A 21,901-nucleotide genomic window follows, 5' to 3' on the forward strand; every position below is an offset into this window, starting at 1 on the left:
ACTTCTAAACAAATATTTATTAATTATAACTTTTATCTGAAGTAACTCATGAATGGTGATGACCTTAAAAGAAAGATCCCAACTAAATGACTTTTTAATAGTTAAAAAGTGGAAGACCACCACCCCCCAAAACATACTACAAATATGTACAGACTCTATGTACATGCACTTTACAAACACACACACACACACACACACACACACACACACACCACACTATGGAAACCAACACATAAAGGCCTATTTTGGGAAAAAATAATAAATCTGACTGTTTAACTGTTAAACATTTTTATTGTGTAGACTTATTACAGGACATGCAGGATAAAAAAAAGTGTAAAATATCAGTAAGCATATAAAAATTTCAGCAGTCTTTTGGACCAGCACTTGATTTGCACAAGGGACTAAGCATCTATATAGAACAGACATGTCTTGGGATACACAGTTTACAGATTGAATCACAAAACAATTTCCCAAGTGATTTTCCTCATATAAAGATAAAAAAATCTTTGTACTTAAAAATTATTCAGTATAGTACATTTTCAGTTATGTACACAGTTTAAAAGTAAAACTATGTCCATGCCAGTGTCTGTTTTAATGCAGAAAACCTAAATAGGTAATAGGTTGGCGATTAAAGTGCCAGGAAAACTGGAAGAGGCAAAAAAAGAAACCAAGCAGAATTCCAACAGGTGTATGGAAATAAAAGCATAACTGAAGGTTAAAAATAAAGTCCCCCAGGGAAGAATCTTACTATGAGCAGGAGGAATAAAAAGCTTTTGGATGTACCAGGCAGCTTTCTGTATGACTCAGGTTTACAGGTAAAATTCCTCAGTTTGAATTCAGAAGAATTTGAATTTATTCCAGCAAAATTACCTCCATCTTTTATTGCTGCCTCCTCCCCCATCTTCTCTCTGAGCAAAGTGATGCTTGGCTTAAGTCCAAAGCTCATGGCAGGGGGAGGGGCCATGTGTCACAGCATAACAGACAGTTGCAAGTGCTTTAATTTGAAGGGGTCACATTTGCAACAACTCTGACAGTCTCACACAATGGCCTCCATTTTATGAGCCCTTCCCCCGGAGGCCCACTGATCAGCTGAAAAGGGAACACAATGTTCAGCCACTAAACCACCCCAGTGATGGATTAGTTTGGAGTCAGGAAAGCGTGATTATTCTTGAAAATAAACGAAGCTGAATAGACATGCTGACCTCATTCAGCTAGTGAGAGGCAGGGAAAGTTGGCTTCCACTTCTGCCAGCCCAGAGGGCTTGGCCCCATTTATTCACCTTAATTCATTTAATGGGGCTGATGTGGACCATACTCAATATGGATAAAGATGTTGTGTGATCAAGTACAGACATGAACTTCATCTGATCCCATATCTTAGAGTCGGAAATAAGTGTGAAGAATTAGGTAATGGATTTTTCTAATTTTGGTCTTCAGGAAGGCTGCTGACCTAATGAAAGTTGATGAGGTGGACCCTATTTTAAAAGGAAAACCTGAAGAACAGGAAGGCACTTAGGTGTCATCATCTATATAACAAATATCCAGGCATAGAAGTATCTATCACAGGTTAAAATTTCAAGAAAGTAAGGCAATAGATCATGTGCAGATTATGTTTTCTAACTTGATGAAGATCACTAGATCCCATTGAATTATTACAGGGAATGGCAGCAATTCACTAAACACTTCAGAGGGAAGAGTTTGCTTAAGACTGCCCACATATCTGTACTCTCAGTGACAATAGCCTGGAATACTTGAATACTTCCCTTACCATAAAATGATCGACATTTTAGAACAGGCAGTTGAGGTTGTTAGTTCTTTTCTTCCTCCTCAGTTCTTTGTATTTCTCTCAAGTTATCTTTCAACAATAGGTTCATATGTCAGCCAATAGAACAATGATCCAAATGAAAGAAAAATATTTTAAATGGGTTTTAAAAGTTCAGACAACCCCCAACATAGATGAAATAGAGGAGAAAAATAATAGTTATGAAAACTGAGAGAGTGATATCTTTGTTCTGAACCAGGAAATTCATTCATATGTTGTTGCTGTACTAGCAACTTGAAATTGGCACTGAGAAAATTAAAAGGGAAAAAAGAATCATATATACTTCTATCCTTGAAACGTCATTTATATTTCTTTCTGCATGTTGATGCGGATATTGCTGAATATTTTGCCAATAGCCTCAAATAGCGGGTCACAGAAGGTGTGGACGTAGATGGAATAGACACGGCTGATGCACTGAATCTCAATCAGGAAACTCTTAATGCACGGTACAACTGCCCAGATGTGCAGGAAAGAGAGAATGGCAAAGTAGATGCCCCAGATGAGTGCCATTGGGATGCCAAAGAGGGCAGACAGCAAACGGTAAAACCAGTACTTTGTCACAGTGAAGGTGGTGAAGCTGGCCTTCCAGATGCCGTCGAAACTGTGTGTTCCTTCTGGTTCTGCAATCACATCTTCAAAATCAATCTGAAAAGAAGAAGTGACACAACATGAGCTTGAAATAGAAGAAAAAAGAAAAAAACCATTTCTGAGTATGCATAAATATATATTAGCTTTTATGTACAGGTTCTGTGTAAAATGCTTAAAGGCACCCAGCAGCATCAGCCTCACTTGGAATTTGTGGGAAATGCAGATTTGGGTTCCACCCAGACCTCTAGGGGTAGTGTCAAGGTGGATTTCTAACATGTTCTCTGGGTGTCTCTTTGCTATGTGAAAGGTTGAGAACTGCTGCTCTAGGGAAAACTAAAGGGATATGATAAAATTCTCGCCTTCAAGTAAAGCCCAGCAACATGGATAAGTATACTAGGCATTCAGTAAAATGTAAATAACATGACCTAAGTTAACTGCATTCCAAGACAACTACACAAACAATGTTAAGAGGTAGTTAGTCCATATGTACTAAGTCACTTCAGTCGTATCCGACTCTTTGCGACCCTATGGGTTGTAGCCTACCAGGCTCCTCTGTCCATGGATTTCTCCAGGCAAGAAAATGGGTGGGTTGCCATGACCTCCTCCAGAGGATCTTCCTGACCCAGGGATCGAACCTACATCTTACATCTTCTGCATTGGCAGGTGGGGTCTTTACCACTAGCCCCACCTGGGAAGCAGTTCATGACTGATTATCAACTCTCCAACACTCAGCTGGTAGAATATCTTCAGGAAATTAGATCATTGTGGGCTCTGAGGATTCAATAAATCTTCATGGTGTGATGGGATTTGAGCAGGGATTGGAAAATGGGGTATGACTTGGAAAGGAAGGAAGAAAGGCTCTGGAAAACGCTGTGAGCAAGACCCCAGGACAAGGAAGGATGATGCAGTGAGTGTCACAGGCAGATAGACCTGTGTGGCCATGGCTGAAAAGAAAGGTTAAGGCCAGACTCAGTTTTACTTTATATACAGTGGTGATGGGGGTGGCGGGGGGTGGGGGGTAGGGCGGTGTCTGTTGAAGATGTTGGAGCAGAGGAATGCAGCCACAATCCAATTCAGTTATTTACCAACATGAATTTGATAGCAGTGTCTAGGCTGGGGGAAAAGGAAAAGAGACTCAAGGCAGAAAGATTCTTGCAGTATCCCAAGTTTGAGATGGCAGGGCCAAAACCGGAATAGTGACCATGAAAAAAGAAAAGAATGAATTTCAGGGATGTTAAAGGAAGAGTCCCCAGGACTTGGTTACTTCAAAGATAGGGAGAGAGAAAAGCCTAAGATGAACTTTGAGCTTCAGGCATGCCTGCTAGAGAGAGTTGTACATGCATGCCAAGTTGCTTCAGTCGAGTCCAACTCTTTGCAACCCTATAGATCATAGCCCGCCAGGCTCTTCTGTCCATGGGATTCTCCAGGCAAGAGTACTGGAGCTTGTCTGGATTGCTGCTTAATCTTGAGCTTTAAGGATTAAAGCCATGCCCTCTTCCAGGGGATCTTCCTGACCCAGGGGTTGAATCTGCATCTCTTATATCTCCTGCATTGGTAGGCAGGTTCTTTACCACTAGCACCTCCTGCGAGGCCCACTACAGGTTGAATTTGTCTTTATTCAAAACTTTACTGTTTCTTCAATTCAAAAACTAAGTTCTCTCAACATTTTCTTAACTGCCTTCCTAATTTTCTTCTTGGTGTTAATGTCACCTCTGCTCTCTTTAGGGGCTTCCCAGGTGGTGCTAGTGGTAAAGAACCATCTGCCAGTGTAGAAGACATAAGAGATGTGTGTTCAATCCATGGGTCGGGAAGATCCACTGAAGGAAATCATGGCAACCCACTCCAATATTCTTGCCTGGAGAATCTCATAGACAGAGGAGCCTGGCAGGCAATGGTCCATAGGGTTGCAAAGAGTCGGACACCACCGAAGCAACTTAGCAGCAGAAGCAACACCTGTACTAGTCCCTTTTGGTGGCCACTAGGAAATAACCAAATTAGTTTGTAGTCATGTAGCAGTTAGCTGTTACTAACTGCTTCTACATGCATTGTCTCCATGTGATCTAGGGTTTCAAACTAATCTGGGAAGGTAGGTTGTCATTTTACAAAAGAAGATAATAGATTCAGAGACATAATGGTGGCTTGCTAAAGTCAAACACAGAGCAAAGGTGGGGACAGGATGCAAGCCTGGCCCCTTTCCCAGTAGCATTCTTTCCCACAGAATTAATTTTCAGGAGCTTTTATCCATCTGGAAGGATTATATAGACTAAACTGAAGCATGGGGTAAAAAAATTACCACCAGAAGTGTAGGACAGAGCCAGTTTAACTGCAGAGTGGTGGCAGCTATATGAAGGAATCTAATGTGCTTTGAAATATAAACAAGTTGATGACTGCTAGCAGCAATCCAGGCAAGCTCAGGATTAAGGAATGAGGATTTATGTGACTCCATGGAGCCTCTCAGTGCCAAGGAGCCACTTTTGGTTAAACACAATTAACTTCTTTTGGAAAAAAATACATGATGCTTACCAATAGTTAAGGTTTATTTTCTAAAACATTCTGTTTCTTGATCTGTTGTCCAGTGTCCCAAGAATATGTAATACATGAAAAAGGTATGTCCATAATTATCTAAAGAAGTTAAATAAATTTATTGTTGTTCTAATGTTTCTTTCCCGGTTTAGATCTAGACTCAGAAGTAAACATTTGTGTGTTTTAAAAGATTGTTCTAAATGTGTGGCAAGTCAGATCAATCTTTTAATGAAGTTTCTGTGCAGGTACTTGTTTACTATAGGATTTTGCTCTGGTACTGGATTTTCCCAAAGCTGTTAAAAATAAAGGTCTGTGCTTTTCCTTCAAAAGGTCCCCAAATAATTTTATTTTAAAAAGATGACCCTATTTTGTAAGAGGATTTGGTGAAGTCAAAATGAATGCACTAGAGCAGGGTATTCTTAATCTGAATCAAAGGTTGGGCAGTGGTGGTCCATGAATGCCCCGAAGTGGGCACTTAATAGAAGGCGGCCATCACTTTTATAGAAAATAGGGAGTCTATTGCCAAGGAAGGCTGGTAGGGACTTTACAAGAACCAAGGATTCCTGTCTCTTTACAGAACAGAATTTAAGCATGTTTGCCTACAGATTCTTTTCCAAGGGAATGGATAGTTACTAACATTTGTTGACTGGCTATCATGATCAAACGCTGTTCTCATTTAACTCACAGCAACTCTGTAATTTATTATTGCCATTTAATAGAAAAATGTGAAGTTTAATAAATTGTCCAGGTAAATAAGAGGTAGATTTTAATTTCCAATCTGGTTTGAAAGTTATTGATTCTTTCTTTTAATACCACATTGCTTAAAAAATATTTTTAAAATTTTCTCTAAGGCAATTAGTATTTCATAATTAAAAGGCACATTGACCAGAAAGAAAAAAAAAGAGAGAGATTATTGAGTTTAACCCTCTGGTAACTGTAAGAATTCCCACAGCCTGGTCTCTGAGAACAGTGTTAGGATGAGGTCATACACACATATACACGATTGGTCCTTAGCGAAGATCTATAAACATGTGCCATATGTGTAAGATTTCTTACTGATAATTTAACTTTTCTAAGCATAAATATAAATGCTTTTTTTTAGTGAACATTTTGGAAATTCTTAAGTTTTGTTTTAAGTTAGTTAGAAAATTTGAGTGGCTACTTTTTTAATGCTTTCCAAAACAGCAATGAGTATGATTTATCTTCAAATATCCAAGTGAATTTAGAGCAAGTCTCCAGGGGTGGAAAGCAACATGACAAAAATAACATGTTATATAAATATATTCCTTAGTTAGTTGCTGCTTTAGTCTTAAGAATGTAACGTGGCTTAAAATAAAAGTAACAGCAATTAGGCGCAATTGAAGAGAGAAAAGGCAGGTTAAAGAAACACAATGAAGCCAGAAATAATCTTTAGTTTCTCTCTACCTCCATTTCTACAACAGTAATAGTAATATCGATAGGTGTTTGTGAGGAGGACATGAGAAAATTTATGCAAAGTGCTTGGCATGGGGATAGAGCATTGCAATATAGTAAATGCTCAATAAACAGCATTAAAAATTACTTGTTCTGGATGACTATGTTTTTTAATAAGCAATTGAAATAAGAGAAACTACCAGTTGCAAAGTACATGGTGGCTGTAAATTCAAACCTCATCAGTGCTTCCAGAGAACTAACTTCCATCTATAATCATCTTTACCACAACCTCTGAGGTACATGCCATTATCCTCATTTTACATAATGAGGCTACTGTTGGAGGTTAAGAAATTACTCAAGGTCACACAGATGATAAGTGACAAAACTGGAACTTGTCCTTCTCCAAGTCTAACTTCCTTTTGCTTTTGTATCCCTGGGACTATAAGCTCTTCTAATAGACCTATTTGCTTAATTTTCACCCAGAATGATATGTTTCCTGAAACATTCACATTTTGATTATTAAAGAAATTACTCTTGTTAATGTTTCTATTTTAAGTTAGGACATCTAGTAACTAGGATGTTTTGCCTTTTTGGTAGTGACTGAATTTCCATGGTCCTGCACATCATGTTCTCACAATCCTGGGCACCCAGCCAAGAATTCTCTGTCTAATTGGCAGATAAGGAAACTGAGGCACGATTTAAATGGACCAGATTTCTCAAGGTCCCAAGTGAATCAGTGGAAAAGCTGAAATTAGAACTCTAATTTCCTGATTCCCAGGCCTAGGTCCACCCATGCCCTCCACACTATTTCCCTACAAATGTACATCTTTCTCCTTATGTCCCTTCTCTGCCTACCCCATTCCTATCTCTAGGTCTCCTGTAAGTCTCTCATTGTCTTCTAAGACATAGACTTGAAATATATCACTGTGTGAGGTTAGGAGAAATGTCCTTTTCTCAACATAAATATAGGCATTTCTGTATACCTATATAGGGTGAATAGGTGAAAACCAGAGGGAATATTTTGAAAAATATCCTTATTTTTGAAACATTCATAATTGATTGAACCCAACAAAATTCTGTTAATCAGTCATTCCATTTAAAGGCAGTTCACAAATTCCATCCAAGCATAGTTGCCTTAGCAGATTCATAGATATTTAAAGCTGAAGGGATTCTTAAAGAAAAGGAGATCCATTTGAGAGAGATAAATTGATGGACAAAGCTGTTAGATGACCAGATCAAGAACAGTTTTCCACTTAATGGCAGACACAGGCTTGGAATTCAGGCTTAGAAACTTTCCTGGGCTTTTCCACTACTGACTGCTATCACCACACACCCTGCATCATCTGGATGCTGCATTCCATAGCCAGTTGAAAAGGTGACTAGGCTTGTATGTAAATTTGAACATCATTGAATGAAAAGTGGTGCCTTTTTCTGATTATCTCTAGTGTGCTCATTGTTCATATGCATCATCGGTTTGATTTATCCCTCATCAAAGCTGTCACTCTGGAGTCCCATTCCTCAGGGACGTGACCCTCTTACCCCTCTAGAGGAAGTCTCAGAGTAGGTGTTACTCAGAGCGAACTGTATTTGCTCACCTAGATTTGGAGCAGAGCGAGAATTAGAGGTTTCCTTTCGGACAAACATAAAAGCCAAGACATGCAGGTGCCATTTAGTTTCTTAGAATGGGGATGCTTCAGATGAGGTTGAGCTGCTCCTCCATGAGCTGATTTTCAGTTCTGTAAACTATGGAACAAGTTGCCCTTCTGGCAAGAATCAGACTTCAAAATCAAAGGCATAAATAAAGTTCAGTATTTGTATGTCTTAATAGATGCTTTATAAGGAGTCAAGAGTTTATGTTATTAGATTTTTATAAATGACATTAAATACTTTTGTAAAACATTGACTTATGATGCTATAATTTTTGAAACATAAGTTAGCAAAACTCTAGCAGGAGACGTCAAGAAAAGCAGTCTGTCTCACTGTGTTTTAATAATAGTGGTTGGCTAGTGCAGTAAGTCATTTTGTTAAATGTATGTGATGGAAATATTCAAAAAATTTTTTTCCATGTACACAGGATTAAAAAACATGGGCTCATTTTTTTGTCTCAAAATTTGGACATTTTATTTCTGGATAAAGAATTTCCAAGAAGGAAACTTTAAGTACATTTGGGATTTAATAAGCAAAGATGCTTGCCTGTTTCCATGGGAAAATATCATTTTAGATTTTTGTGAAAACTGTGATAAAATTATGAAACTGTGATTATACTGGATATATGGAACACATAAGTAATAACAAACAAGATGTTTATAGAAGATGTGTGTTGTCTTCCTGACACCCACAGTCCCACTTTTCTGCCAGTGAAGCTTCATTTGTTCAGGTCATGGAAATAATTCTTTTATCTTAGAGATAAGTTATAGATGGTTTAGACTTGCCATGGTAATCTTAATCTCCTTGTCAAGTGGTCAGTTTAGAGTAGACATGTGACCCTCTTCTAGCCAATGAGATTAAGTGGAAGTCTGAGGGGCTAGACTTCCAGAAAGCTTTAGCTTTCTTATGAAAAGAAACAGAGGCATTTTGTATGGCCCTTTGCCCTTTTCCTCCTACTTAGAAAATGATGTATTGCCTTAATGTAGAGAAGTCATCTTTTGACCAGGAGGTGACATATATAATTAAAAGACCAAGAGACTAGAAGATGCTGCTTTTGCTCTACCAATCTACTGAAACAATTCAGTAGCTGTCTGCCTCTAGACTTCTCCTTATGCTTTTATTTTTAAGCCACAGCTATTTAGATTTTCAGTTACCTATATCAGAAAGCCTTCTGAAGTGATATAGTAACTAACACTCTTTCCTTTTGGTTAGCATAATAGGTGTACAACTCCTCATTTAGAAACCTAAGTTCAATTAGTCACTTCAGAATCTTTTCAGCACTACTATACTCTACCCACAGAATATACTCCCTAACCCGTATCAGAAAAGTTTTACATTTACATTTAGTTTTAGCAAACCATAAGTAGGATGATAAATTGACAATAAAAAAACCAAATTCATGTGTTCTGTGATAGACAACATCTAAGATGGCTCCCAGTGATTCCCTCCTCAACTTCTTGGTATTTATGCCTTTGTGTAACTTACCCCCACTTTAGAGTGGGCTGGATTTGTTGATTTGCTTCTAAATGATAAAATGTGGCAGAAATGATGGTGTCGTCACTTCCATGACTAGGTCACAAAAGACCATGGTATCATCTTCCTTCCTTTCTTGCTCTCTTGCTTGCTTGCTCTGCGGGAAGCCAGGTGCCGAGTCATGAGCTGCCTTATGGAGAGGTGTGTGAGGAAGTTAACTGAGGCAGAACTCTAGCCAGTCGCCACTGAAGAACTAAGTCCTCAAACCAGAACCCTGGGAGGAGCTGAATCCTACCAGTGGCCATGTGAGTGAGCTTGGAAGTAGGTCTTCCCCAGTTGGGCCTTGAGACGAACTCCAGCCCTGCTACCTGGATTAAAGCCTGTGAGAGGCCCTGAACAGAACCACTCAGCTAAGTCACATTTGGATTTCAGACACATTGTTAGATGATTTAAATATTTGCTGTACTAAGCCACCGAATTTTGAGGTCATTGGTTATGCATCTATAGATGACTAATACAATTCTAAAACAAACCACCTTTATTTTGATGATCATGTTTTATTTTCCATTATATTTTTTTTGTTATATAATTCCATTTTCATGCTTATAGAAAAATATACACAATGAATGTATGTAAATATCCTGCAGTTTGGTCCTAGAGCAAAGTCCAGAAATATATGAGAAGGAAATACAGTATTTTAGACTTTCAACAATTCATATTAAACTGAATATTAGAAACACTGTACACAGTTGATAGTGCTATCAGCTCATGTTGCTAATGTGCTTGGATTTCTACCCATATATGCACCAAAGACTAAGAGTCAGCTCCACCTTGAAGACATGCCACTGAATCTGGACTTTTGAATATAATGTGTTGAATGCACTGGCACAGTGTGTGGGTAGTGTGGCAAAGGTTAATGGGAGGGAGGGAGGATACCTGTTAAAATGCAGATTCTTAGGCTCCTTTCAGACTTAGATCACACTCTCTGGGTGGGCCTGGTGAATCTTATACAAAAAAGTGAACCTAGTGAATGACAACATCTGTATGGATTTAATGACAGCTTCTTTCTGTTGTCAATACTCTTTTCCCTCTGTGCCTGGAAGCCCTAGTCTGCTTCCTGCTTCTTTCCTGAAACTCCTCCAGTGCTGGCTGGCATATGGAAGTTTGTGGACAAAGAATGAATGGAAATCCTCTTGAAAAGCTTTTCCTAATTTAAACCTATAAATATTTATTGGACAAGGATGAATGACTTATTTATTATGAAAAACACAAAAACTGGCAATAGAAATCCTGATTTTTTTTATGATTTTAAACCCAGTATAAACAAATGAATGTTTTAAAAATCGAATATGTACTTCTAAAATCCTACCCTGCATGAACCAAATCCACACATGCAGAAAGAGGGTTGAAACTAATTTCAAACTCCCCTCAGTGTTCCCACACATATTTCCAACATGTTGAATGGCCTTTGAAGTCAGTGGAATAAATGTGGTCCATGAGTGTGTGGGTGTAGACAGGGTTGAGAACCAGCACAATTAAATGTTACCAGAACACAGGAACTTGCCCTAATGCCTCTGTGTTTTCTCAGGGGCAAGGGCAAATATCCATTTGTTTACTGAACTGAACTGGCATCATTGAGGGGAAAAAGCCGCAGTGAAAGCTGCAGTGTTCTTGCAGCCTCGACTGAAAAGAGGAGGCCTGTATTGTATCCTTAATGCTTGTGATTGTTTGGACTTCCAGAGAATCTACACGGAGAACTAGGAAGAATTTAAACCAGGGGTGGGAACACTGAAGCGTTCCTGGATTGCCTTGGGGTAGCAGGTGCTAGGCAACTTCACCCTATGGGAGAGCACTGGGCTGCCTTTGGACCTAAAGGGAGAGGGCTGCATTAGTAGTCAGAGTTTCAAACTGGAGAACAGGAAGGTGGGTATTTGCATACCTCTGTGAGTGACAGCAGAGGGCTGGGTGTACAGGGCAGAGTGCAAAGGGCACCTGCAGTCCTGGACCTGGGCCTCTAGCTGGAACCCTTGTCTCTCCCTCTGGATTGCTTCTCAGACATTACAGAGACCTCAGAACAGACATTGTACACATTTAGTGTCCTATTTCACTCGTCTGCTTCTCTTCACAAACTTGTGAAGTTCTAGGTTATTTTCATAATAAGAATAGGAAATTGTCTTTTATTTCCCTGACAAGAAAAGGTCACTTAACTAATGAATGAATGGAACAAACCAGGATCTAGGGCAAGTTGGTGTCCACTGCACCCATCTTGGTATCCTCCACAATTCCTAATAGTATTATGCGTACATTAATTAGCAAATATTCCATCAATATATATATTTTAAAGGTGCTATAAATAGCCATTGAAAGGATGTAGGCATACATTAACCATCATATTATCTACTATGAATTCTAGTCCTGACTTCACAAGTACACTTTTATTTATCAAATTTTTTTGGTATCCTATTTTATTCAAAATTATATTCTTTTTTTACCATAGCTCTGTAATACCATGATTTGATCAAAATGAAGTGGAGGGCAAGTTAGTTGAAAGGCATGGAAAGCCTACAGAGGAGGAGGCAATTCAGACTCAGAAGTTTTCAGATTTAAGGAAGAGTGATTTAGAAAATACTGATTATGTTGTTGCTTGGTTGAGTTTTACTGCAATGATCTGAATAATTATAATTGTACCGATCTGGCCCAAAAGCAAGGGGTGTGCACTAGAGTAGGCTGAAGAGGGCAAGCAGAGGTAGAAGCAGAAATAGCGGCCCATCTCTTCAGAGCATTAATAGAGCACACCAGTGTGGATGAGATAGGGTGAGAAGAGTGAATTTGTCCTTTGTTGTCTTTAGCCTCCACTTTTCCTCGTGTGTGTGTGTGTGTCCCAGTGCAGCAGGCCTACAAAATAATTTGTACTTTAGAATGAATTTAGGTGACTATGTTGTCTTTCCTGGCAGAGTCATAGGGGGATGCACAGAGTAAGGCAGAGCATCATTTCCAGTTGGCCTTTGTTGTGTTATTAATGGTCTTAGGGCATGAGTGTGGCATATATATTCTGAGTCAAGAGATTTTTAGAGGCTTTGGAATAGCAATAATGTACATAATAGAGTACTGTGTCTCAATGAGTTCACATCCTATATGTGAGGACCTTCAAAGCAGGTGTTATTTCCCCCATTTTACAGATCAAGAGCCTGAGCCTCAGGGAGGCTGTAATCAGTGACTGAACCAAACACAGGACTTAAGTCTCTTGGATCCTCCATCATACCACTTGCTTTAATCTCACACCAGTACTCGTTCTGTTTATGAAACCCTGCTCATTCAAATACTCAGAGTAAGAATTTCTGAATCTATGTGCTCTGGTTGCTCTCCCTTGCCTGCAACCATGCTTTTCATCCAAATGAACAGAAAATGCTGTCCTGACTCAGCAAACAACCATTTCTAACAGGACAGGGCATGCATATCCAAGTCAGAGGCTGGGGCTGGCCTACTTCTGCTATCAAACCCCCATGTTCAGCATTACCTTCATTCTCCAGCAGCCACGTTCTTCTCTGCTCAGGACCCCCTGAGTCATCTGACCATTGATTACAGGGTCCCCATTGCCTTGTCTCCTCTCTGTGGCTTTTTCTAGTTAACCTTAACATTGGACTTTTCCCTGTTCTGTTCCTGTAGGGTCAGTGGTTCTCAAACATTAATCCCCTCATTTCTTTGTCAAAATGCAGATTTCTGGGCACTAAGATTCTGAATCAATTGTGTCTGAGGGTAGAGTCCAGGTGTGTGTACCTCTTCCCTCATTTTGATACAAGTGGTACAGGGAAGACACTTTGAAAAACAAAAAACTGTTTGCTGTCTTAGTTCTCTACTGAGAGGATTAAATATCCTAACACTCCGATCTAAGTGGGCATGACAGTAAGTTAGTACTGTGTCTCTCCCTACTGTTGAAAGGCAATATGGTAACATGGTTGATAGCTTGGGGCCACTTTGGATCTCAGCTTTGCTAAGATTATTAAATCTCCCTGTGCCTTAGTTTCTTACCTGTAAATTGTAGGTATAATAGCATCTACTTCATAGGATTATTCTGTGTATTAAATAACTTAGGCAAAGTATTTGGAACAGTGTCAAGTCAATACTACATCGGGAGCTTCTGGCCCAGGGACCCAAACCAGGAGAAGTGGGGAAGTGTCAAGGGTTTCAGTAACAGTGTTGGAAGGATGGAGGAGCTCTTTTGGAATGAGAGACTTGGCATTCCTGATATCATTTTGTGCAAGTGGGTGCTTATTCTGCATTCTGCCATTGAGCAAATAAGAATTAGTTCATCTCTTGTGTGTGCATTAGCCTTCTGGAGTTTATTATAAACTTGAAGCATATGTGCCCTGGGGGAGAGGATGCTCCAGCTGACTGAGTTCATGGATGTGTCTGAAAGTGGCAGCAACATCAAGTAGACATGACTCTTTGCTTTAGATTAATTCCTTTTTGCCTTATTCTTCTTTTCTTTTCACCTTAAGCCTGAAGGGAGCCACCAGGTGTCTCCATCTTTTGCTCTTTGTAGGAGGGAGTATAAATGATCCTTGGGTTTGTATTAAAGTTAAATTTCCCTGTTTTGATAACAAAAATATACGTGCATAGTTTACATCCTGTTGTGCCTTGAATTGTGTTCCCCGTCAAAAAATATATTGAAGTCTGAATCCTCAGTACCTTGGAATGTGACCTTATTTGGAGACAGGATCTTGTACATGTAATTAGGATGAGGTCACACTGGTATAGAGTGGGCTTCCCATCTGAGATGGCAGGTATCCTTTTAAGAAGATGGTGTAATGTGAAGACACAAGAAGGCCATGTTATTGATTGAAGTTATGCAGCTGAACACCAAGGAATGCCAAAGATGGCCAGAAAACCAGGAGAAGTTAGGGAGAGACATGGATGGATTCCCCTGCAGGTTTCAAAGGCACATGGTCTTGCTGACATGTTGATTTTGGACATCTAGCCTCCAGAACCATGAGACTAAATTTCTATTGCTTTAAGCCCCTAGTTTTTGATACTTTTAAAGGAATTTCTTTGAAATGAATATACATCCTTCTGAAATTGTTAAAAACTGTCCTCGATGATGAGATGATTTGGGGGTTCCACAGCATTTTTATACCTCCTTGAGTAAGCTGAGTACTCTTACTTCTGGGGATCCCAGGCAGGAACCTAAAACCATGTTTGGTGGACCTGAGACCAGTTGACCATGAGCCTTTTTCAGGAATCTGGAACCATCTCTCCCATCCACATGGTCTCACATTTTCATTATTACAAAAAGTACCTAGTTTCAGATGGCTTGGTACAAAGCAGGCTGCATGTGTTTTGATTCCTTTTTTTAAATTTTCAGGCTTCTGGTATTGATTTATTTGGTGGCACTTGTTGATGTCGAGTATTACCAAATAAATGACATGGAACAGCGAACAGTGTAAAAATAAGCCAAGCAAGGGCTGGTGATAGGAGCACTGAGACTAGAGCGCTGAACTTGAATGGGGGAGGAGTCATACCTTGGGGGAGCTTATGTTTGTTATCCTCGAGAAGTAGCTACTTCCTTCAAAGTGGTGGAAGCTTACTTCCCAAACAGAAACTCTTGTACTGTTTAGTGCATGGAAATCTTGTTTTATCCAAGCATACAATGATAAGGATTCATCCAGAGGTCTCACTTGGTCACAAAATTCTGTGTTTACCCTTGGGAGTTTGTTATTCTTTAAGCTTTAGGGCAGGTCATAGGATAAATATGAATGATTACCATGCTAAAGAAAATAAAAGCTCTTTCCATTCTATCAAAGACATAAGAAACGGAAATGTCTTCACTGTTTTCAAGCTACCCATTGGTTCACATAGACATTTGTTTAAACCAGAGCTTTTTAAACACTCTTAACTTTTTTTTTTTTCAGTTTCTACAACTCACTTCCTGATGGCAGATGTTGTTTCCTACTATTCACTTAAGTCAAACTACGGTTACTAATAGCTTTCATCTTACTTCACTGCTGGAATATTTTTCCCTCCAGTGCTTCCAGTCTGTTTATTAAACAAATAGAAAATGAATGAAATAAATCTCTGCAGGTTTGAACATTGCTTGGCTAGTGAGGAAAAGGATTTACACTAGGGTCCTTGTGAGGCCTAAGCAAGGATGATCACAGCTCATTGTGTGGTTCCCAAGACGCAACTTCCAGTCTCTCATACAGGGTTTCTCCATCTGGGCACTGTTGGCATTTTGGGTCAGCCAGTTCTTTGTTGCTAGGGTGAGGGTTGGGGGGCTGTCCCAGGCACTGTAGTGTGATTCTCAGCATTCCTGTCTTCTAACCACCAGACGCCACTAGCACCTCCTAAACTGTTACAACTAAAAATGTCTCCAGACATTGCCAAATATACCCTGTTAGGGGAGCAAAAAATTATCCCTGTTGTAATCTGCTGCTCTAGAAAATCAGAATATGTATTGATGAAGCTGTAACCTAAACTTTAGAAACATTTATAGCCTAGAATGCTTGCATATTTATTTCAGGCACTTTTGGTTTACAGTACTGTGGCCTTGTGAGTTTATTCAGTAGTTATGAAGTACTTACTCTTTGAGGATGGAATAAATGAAATGAAGAAACAGAACCTAGATAGGATCTATGATTTGGGTATGAGTGTCTTTCAAAAGGGGACAGTGCAAATAAAATAGGGATGGCTTCTGGCTGCTCAAGCCTGCTCAACAATCATTATCAGGGAGGAGTGATGTCTTTCTGTGGTACACTTCCTTACTTTCAAGGTAATAGAATCACTTTTTTTGCCCCTCCCCAAATCACTAACCTCTTGAATTTAGACCAGACCATTTTTTTTTTCATCCAACCTATCCCACACTTAGTTAATGGTTTGATTGTGTGTGTGAGGTTATTTCTGCTGCTAGACTATAAGCTCCCCTGGAATGTAGTACATACTAAATTAATGTTTGTTGAATAAATGGATAAATTAATTAACGCTTCCATTTGCCAAGTTATATTTCTCTCTTTCTCCTATTTATAAGAGCACAAACTTGATAAAATCTCCGTTAGGAAAGAAAGTTTGGAATGTGTTATTATCTGGCCAGGGGCTAGTGATTGCATTTGTTGACTGCATTCTATTGTCCTAATGCAGTCATAGTAATTTTGGAAAAAGAATGATCAGAGACAGGGAAGACAGATCTATTCAGTTATTGTTTATCATGAAATTTAGGTTGAAACCTACAGAGTTAGATTTAGATTTAAACCTATACTTTAGCTTAGGGAGCTGATGAGTTCCCAGAGAATATTCAGGGCATCTGGAATTCGAACAAATTCATGTTTTCCTTCAGATTCATATAGCCGGGGTGCTAAGTGATGGGATTAAAATCACATAGGGTCTTAAATGCTGAACTTTATATGGGTCAGAGAGAAACAGACTCTTTATAGCTGGGTAATGGGAAAATCTGATTCAAAGTCATAGTGCTTCTGCCCTGTAGTTCTTAGTCATCTGATCCTATTGCTCACAGATGGGCTGTTGAAAAGAACTTCAGAAATGTGGCCATATGAACTAGGTGAATTTGACAACTGTCACCACTCAGAAAGTCTGAGCATTTTCTATTTAGCTAGACCTTATTAACGCCATTGCTTTAACTTAAGTTGCAAGTGATGATGCATTCTTCTGTTATGTGAACCAAGAGGAATTGGCTGGTTAAAAAAAATAAAAAGTACAGAAAGTTTGTAACCAACTTTGGAACTGACCTATCTTGGAACACAAACAGCCAATTTGGAGGCATGGGCAATAAAAGGAAAGACCACAGAGTTCTGAACCCAAATGAGAAGGGGAAATGAACTCCAGTTCTTGATCTTCTTCAGGACCAAATGTTTGTTTGTGGTATATTTGTATTCAGCATGCCATCTGTTGATAGCTCAGTATTTCAAAAATGATTAATTAAGTCCCACAGCCTTAATATTAAAAGTGAAAATGACAATTGGTAAAATCTAGGAAGAAGGTAATAAAAATAGTATTGATGAGGGGTCCTCCACCCTTCTCTCTGCATGGACTTCTATGTGCTTTTATAGTGTTCTGCACTTTTATAAATACTGGTTAACTGGAATCACAGAATTTTAGAAATAAAAAGTGACTTAGCAATCTTCCAGTTCAACTTCTTAATTGCTATAGATAATGAAACTGCTGCCCAAAGGGTCCAAGTGACTTTTCCAAGGCCCAAGGTAATACTTGAGGTCAGTGTCCAAGAGAGGGCTGCAATTCAGGTTTCCTCTGAGACTCAGTTTCCCCATCTGTTCTGAGGAGTGATTGGCATCAGTAAAGTACTTCTCAGGTGACTTGGGGTCTCTTCTCTGTGCCAGGTCTGGAAAAATGTAGGACACTGCCATCCCTAGGTCCAGTGAAGCTTCCTGTGACCTCTACACCATTAGGAGAGAAACCAGGGCATGTTGTCAGCTCCATTCCTAGTATATGCCTGAACCATGAACCCAAGTTAAAAAAGGAAGGACAGGGATGATGTTCTGATACTCTTAACCAGCTGACCTTCCTTTTGGGGAGAATAGAAAGAATGAGCAAAGCAAAGGGAAAAACATCAGGACTGAATTACGTAAGTAACACGAGATTTATCCTATGTACAAAGTCTATCTTATATAGCTGCTAGAGCAGAGTTCCAGAAAGCATTTTTTTTTAAATAGGAATTTGAGTGACGAACACCATATTCCAATAAAAATTCTAAGGACTCTGCCGGATGAGGACCTAGAGAAGTGATAATTTTTCCACTGTAGTGCTTATAGTTTTGTCATGATGCATTGTTTTATTATAGAGAAATTCTGAGTTGAAACCAGACTCAATTCCAGCTGTACATTAGCATCACCTGGGGAGCTTTCTAAAAAATAAAGTTAATAATACATAGGCCTAGGCCCCATCCTAGACCAATTCAATCAGAATTTCTAGGGATGGGGCATGCACAACAGTATTTTTAAATGTTCCCCAGATGATTTGCAACTAGTATAAAGAACCACTGGTCTAAAGTCACAAAACAGCCACCCTCTGCAGAAGCCACACTGTCTCATGAGTTTAAATCACAATAGGGGTTTATACAAGCTGCAAAATTGTGTGAATATGCAATGTGTAGGAGGGAGTGGATGGGCAGGCTTGCCATAAAGATAATGTTTCATACTGACCTTTTGGAACATACAATGCATGCATTTTTCAGTGTTCTACTTTCAGATGTTTACACTCGCATTCTCAACCACTGTTAACACAATGCCACATCAACTCCTCTTTGCCCCCAAACAAACCAGGTATCCTGCAGGAATAGAGGAAAGTGTTCATACATATGCCTAGGCTTAGTTATGAGACTCTGTGTCAGTATTCTTAAACACCAAATTGTAATTGCAGAGACAGAAGGATTTGAGAAGCTACATAGACAAATTAGGAATTTAACACACAACTGTTACAAAACAACCTCTTGTGACACATTCCTGGGATTAACCACTCATTACTGGGAATTTCTTCTCCCATGTAATCTAATGTGTTTTTTTTTTTTTTTTTTAAACTAACTCTTTCCTCCTTTTTTCTTGTCCTAAGTGGTGATTGTATCTGAGCAATAATTCCCTGCTAAGTCTCATAAGATCCCAGCAATAACTAAAAGCAGCTGACATTTTATGTTCCCTTTCAACTCTTCTAACAAATTGCCAGACAAGACAGTCCCTCCCCAGCCCTACCTGGGTATTTCTCTTCATCCCTATCTCTTTCCTTTTGCTCTTCTATAGGATCTTTCCAGCATCTCCACCTCCCTCGTAAGCTCAAAACAGAACCCATATTTAGTAAGTCTGATTCGTAGCAAATAAAGTAGAGAATCTTGTCTATGACTTTTTTTTTTTGTTGCATTCTCCTTTTGAGTCTATTTATTATATTTCCTTTAAAATATCATTAAATTATTGAGATGTTTAATGTTCAGGAACAATTGATAAGACTTAGTTTGGGTCCCCTATTGCCCAAGGTGTATGGGACTTGATGGATTCATTCAAGGGTATGTTTACAATAGTGATTTTCACCCAGGAGATCTTGGTCCCTTCGCAGCTAGGGAATTATTACAAAGGGTTTCCATATCCATTGTGTTCACCAAGCATCTTGATTTTCCACATCACAAGCTCCCACAGAAATACCAGGAGAAACCCTCTCCTGGTATTTTCTTATTCTTCATACTTTTGCCTATTTGTTTCCCATTAATAGCTATATGTTGTATTCCTAGTCTTTTAACATTATCTCACTTTGTATTGGTTTTTAATCTTATTTGTATAGAATATTTGTAACTTGCCAAAAATCACTTTGATATTATTTTTAATCGTAGATGTTAGCAAGGTTGTTATAATTCATGTCATTTGTAAGTTGAGAGTCCTCTTAACTTGCTTGTGCCACTCATTGATAAAATGGTAAATGTGCTAAAACTGTTCTTGGCTGTGTAAAGTCACATCTAAAATCCACATTACACATCACCATCCTTTTTTAATGGCAGCTTTCTAGTTCTCCCTATGCTTAACTGAATAATGATTTATATTATTATTTAATTGATATTAAATTATTAATAATTAAATTATTATTAATTTATATTAAATTATCCTGATTTCCTATACTTTGTTGATAGGGAAACTCTTTGGGATCAAACTGGCATGTCTTGGGGCTTCCCTGACGGCTCGGATGGCAAAGAATCTGCCTACAATGTGGGCAACCAGGTTTGTTCCCTGGGTTGGGAAGATCCCCTAGAGAAGGGAATGGCTACCCACTCCAGTGTTCTTGCCTGGAGAATTCCATGGACAGAGGAGCCTGGTGGGCTACAACCTATGGGGTCGCAAAGAGTTGGACACAACTGAACGACTACCACTGACATGTCTTACTCTTATTCTTATTATAGTAAATCCATCTGATATCACAGGAGATGTGAGAAAGAAGTGTGTCTGGAAAAGGAGCCAACATTCACTTGGTCCAGATAGCAATAATGAAACAAATGATGTCTGACTCCTAGAAATATTGAAGTGTTTTGCTTATTTTGGTTTGTTTTGTTTTGTTCCTGAGAAGAGATCTGAAATCTCTGAGAGACCACCTATGAAGTACAAAGAAACTTCTATGCTGTGGAAATGGTAGATTAACAGTCACCACCTCCCAGCTAGTAAAATCTCAGAGCTCTGTATAATTAATATATAGAAGTAATAAAATGAAAGAGCAGGAAGACGAGGCTTGGGATCTTCAAAGCTGTTGTCTTCTTTAGGCTTTGTTTTTTTCTTCAGGTTTTGGGTTTTTCTTCAGGGCTCTCTCCTGACCTAGTCATTCCTCTGATGTTGACCCCTGTAATTGTCCAGAGATATACGGGGAGTCTGAGAGGAAGTCCTCCTACCCCTCTCTTGGCAGGGGAGTTCTCACATAGCCTAAGACCCGACTCTCCGCCTTCATGCTTCTGGCCGTAGGAGACAGTGCCAAGCCGCAACAGTGGTATCGCTTGGCATTCTGGGAATTTGCCTGCCCTGCCTGCCATCTACTTAGGAGATTCGCCTTATCCTGCAGGCCCTGGGAGATTGTCCAGGTGTCTTAGCTGCTTATAGGAAGGCTCAGGAGATGCATATTTGTGTTCTCTTAAAACTGAGGATTAAAATGAATTTTTAATAATAAATATATATACATGTTAGAATGAGTTTTCTCTTTACCTGAGATAGAGTGAATGTTTTTAGATTTATTTCTTAATTATTTGGATATGTTTTTCCTTGTAAGGCTTTAAATGTGGCCACCACAGAGAAAAGGAACAAAGGAAGACAGTGACATAATCCCACTGTCTTTTCGCTCACTTAAAACATTCAGTTAAAAAAGAAGTTTCAGATTCTTTTCAGCAGATTCAGTTCGGCATCCATTTTCTGATAGCAGACTCAGTGGGGGCTCTGGGTAAGCACTGGGCAGCCAGTCCAGGGAGCCACTATTCTGTTCCAAAGGACTCACACATGATGTGGGAAGAGAAGAGGGGAGACAGCCATGAGGATAGAGAAGCTGAATGCTTAGAGGGCTTTGATACATGCTAAAATAGACACAAAATCACCATGTGGTGGGAGCCAAGAGAAGAGAGGATCAGTGTTGAAGAGGGCCATCAGGGAGGACTGAGAGAGGCCCAGATATCCGAGGTGAGGCTTAGCAGGTGGCTGTGGTTCTGTCAGGCAGGTTCTGGTGTGCCAGGATGCATGCAGGCTCCATGCATGGTGCAGAGGAAGTGCTTCCTAAATATCTTCTGAATGGACTTTCTGGGATCACTTTATCTGAGAATGACTCTCATTCCTACCTTTATAGCTAGAATAAGAGAAAGGTTTACCCAAAATATTTTGGTGAACTGGTGGTTGTTAACTGTTTTAGACAATTTCTCCCTACATATTAATAATAAGGCTGACACTAAGAACACGTGAGAAATAGG

The 21,901-nt window shown here is 39.3% G+C and overlaps 1 protein-coding gene across 2 annotated transcripts in view; it reads right to left on the reverse strand.

Annotated features, from left to right (window-relative positions):
- Positions 1 to 271: 271 nt before the first annotated feature.
- Positions 272 to 21,901, reverse strand: part of CAV1 (caveolin 1) — a 33,772-nt gene continuing 12,142 nt past the window's right edge. For both annotated transcript variants that reach the window (XM_061165313.1, XM_061165314.1), the window contains exon 3: positions 272 to 2,466. In XM_061165313.1, coding sequence (XP_061021296.1) covers positions 2,125 to 2,466 — 342 coding nt within the window. In that variant the 3' untranslated portion in view covers positions 272 to 2,124. The remainder of the gene's footprint in view (positions 2,467 to 21,901) is intronic.

This window comes from Dama dama, chromosome 18, assembly GCF_033118175.1.
Source record: "Dama dama isolate Ldn47 chromosome 18, ASM3311817v1, whole genome shotgun sequence".
Taxonomy (NCBI): domain Eukaryota; kingdom Metazoa; phylum Chordata; class Mammalia; order Artiodactyla; family Cervidae; genus Dama; species Dama dama.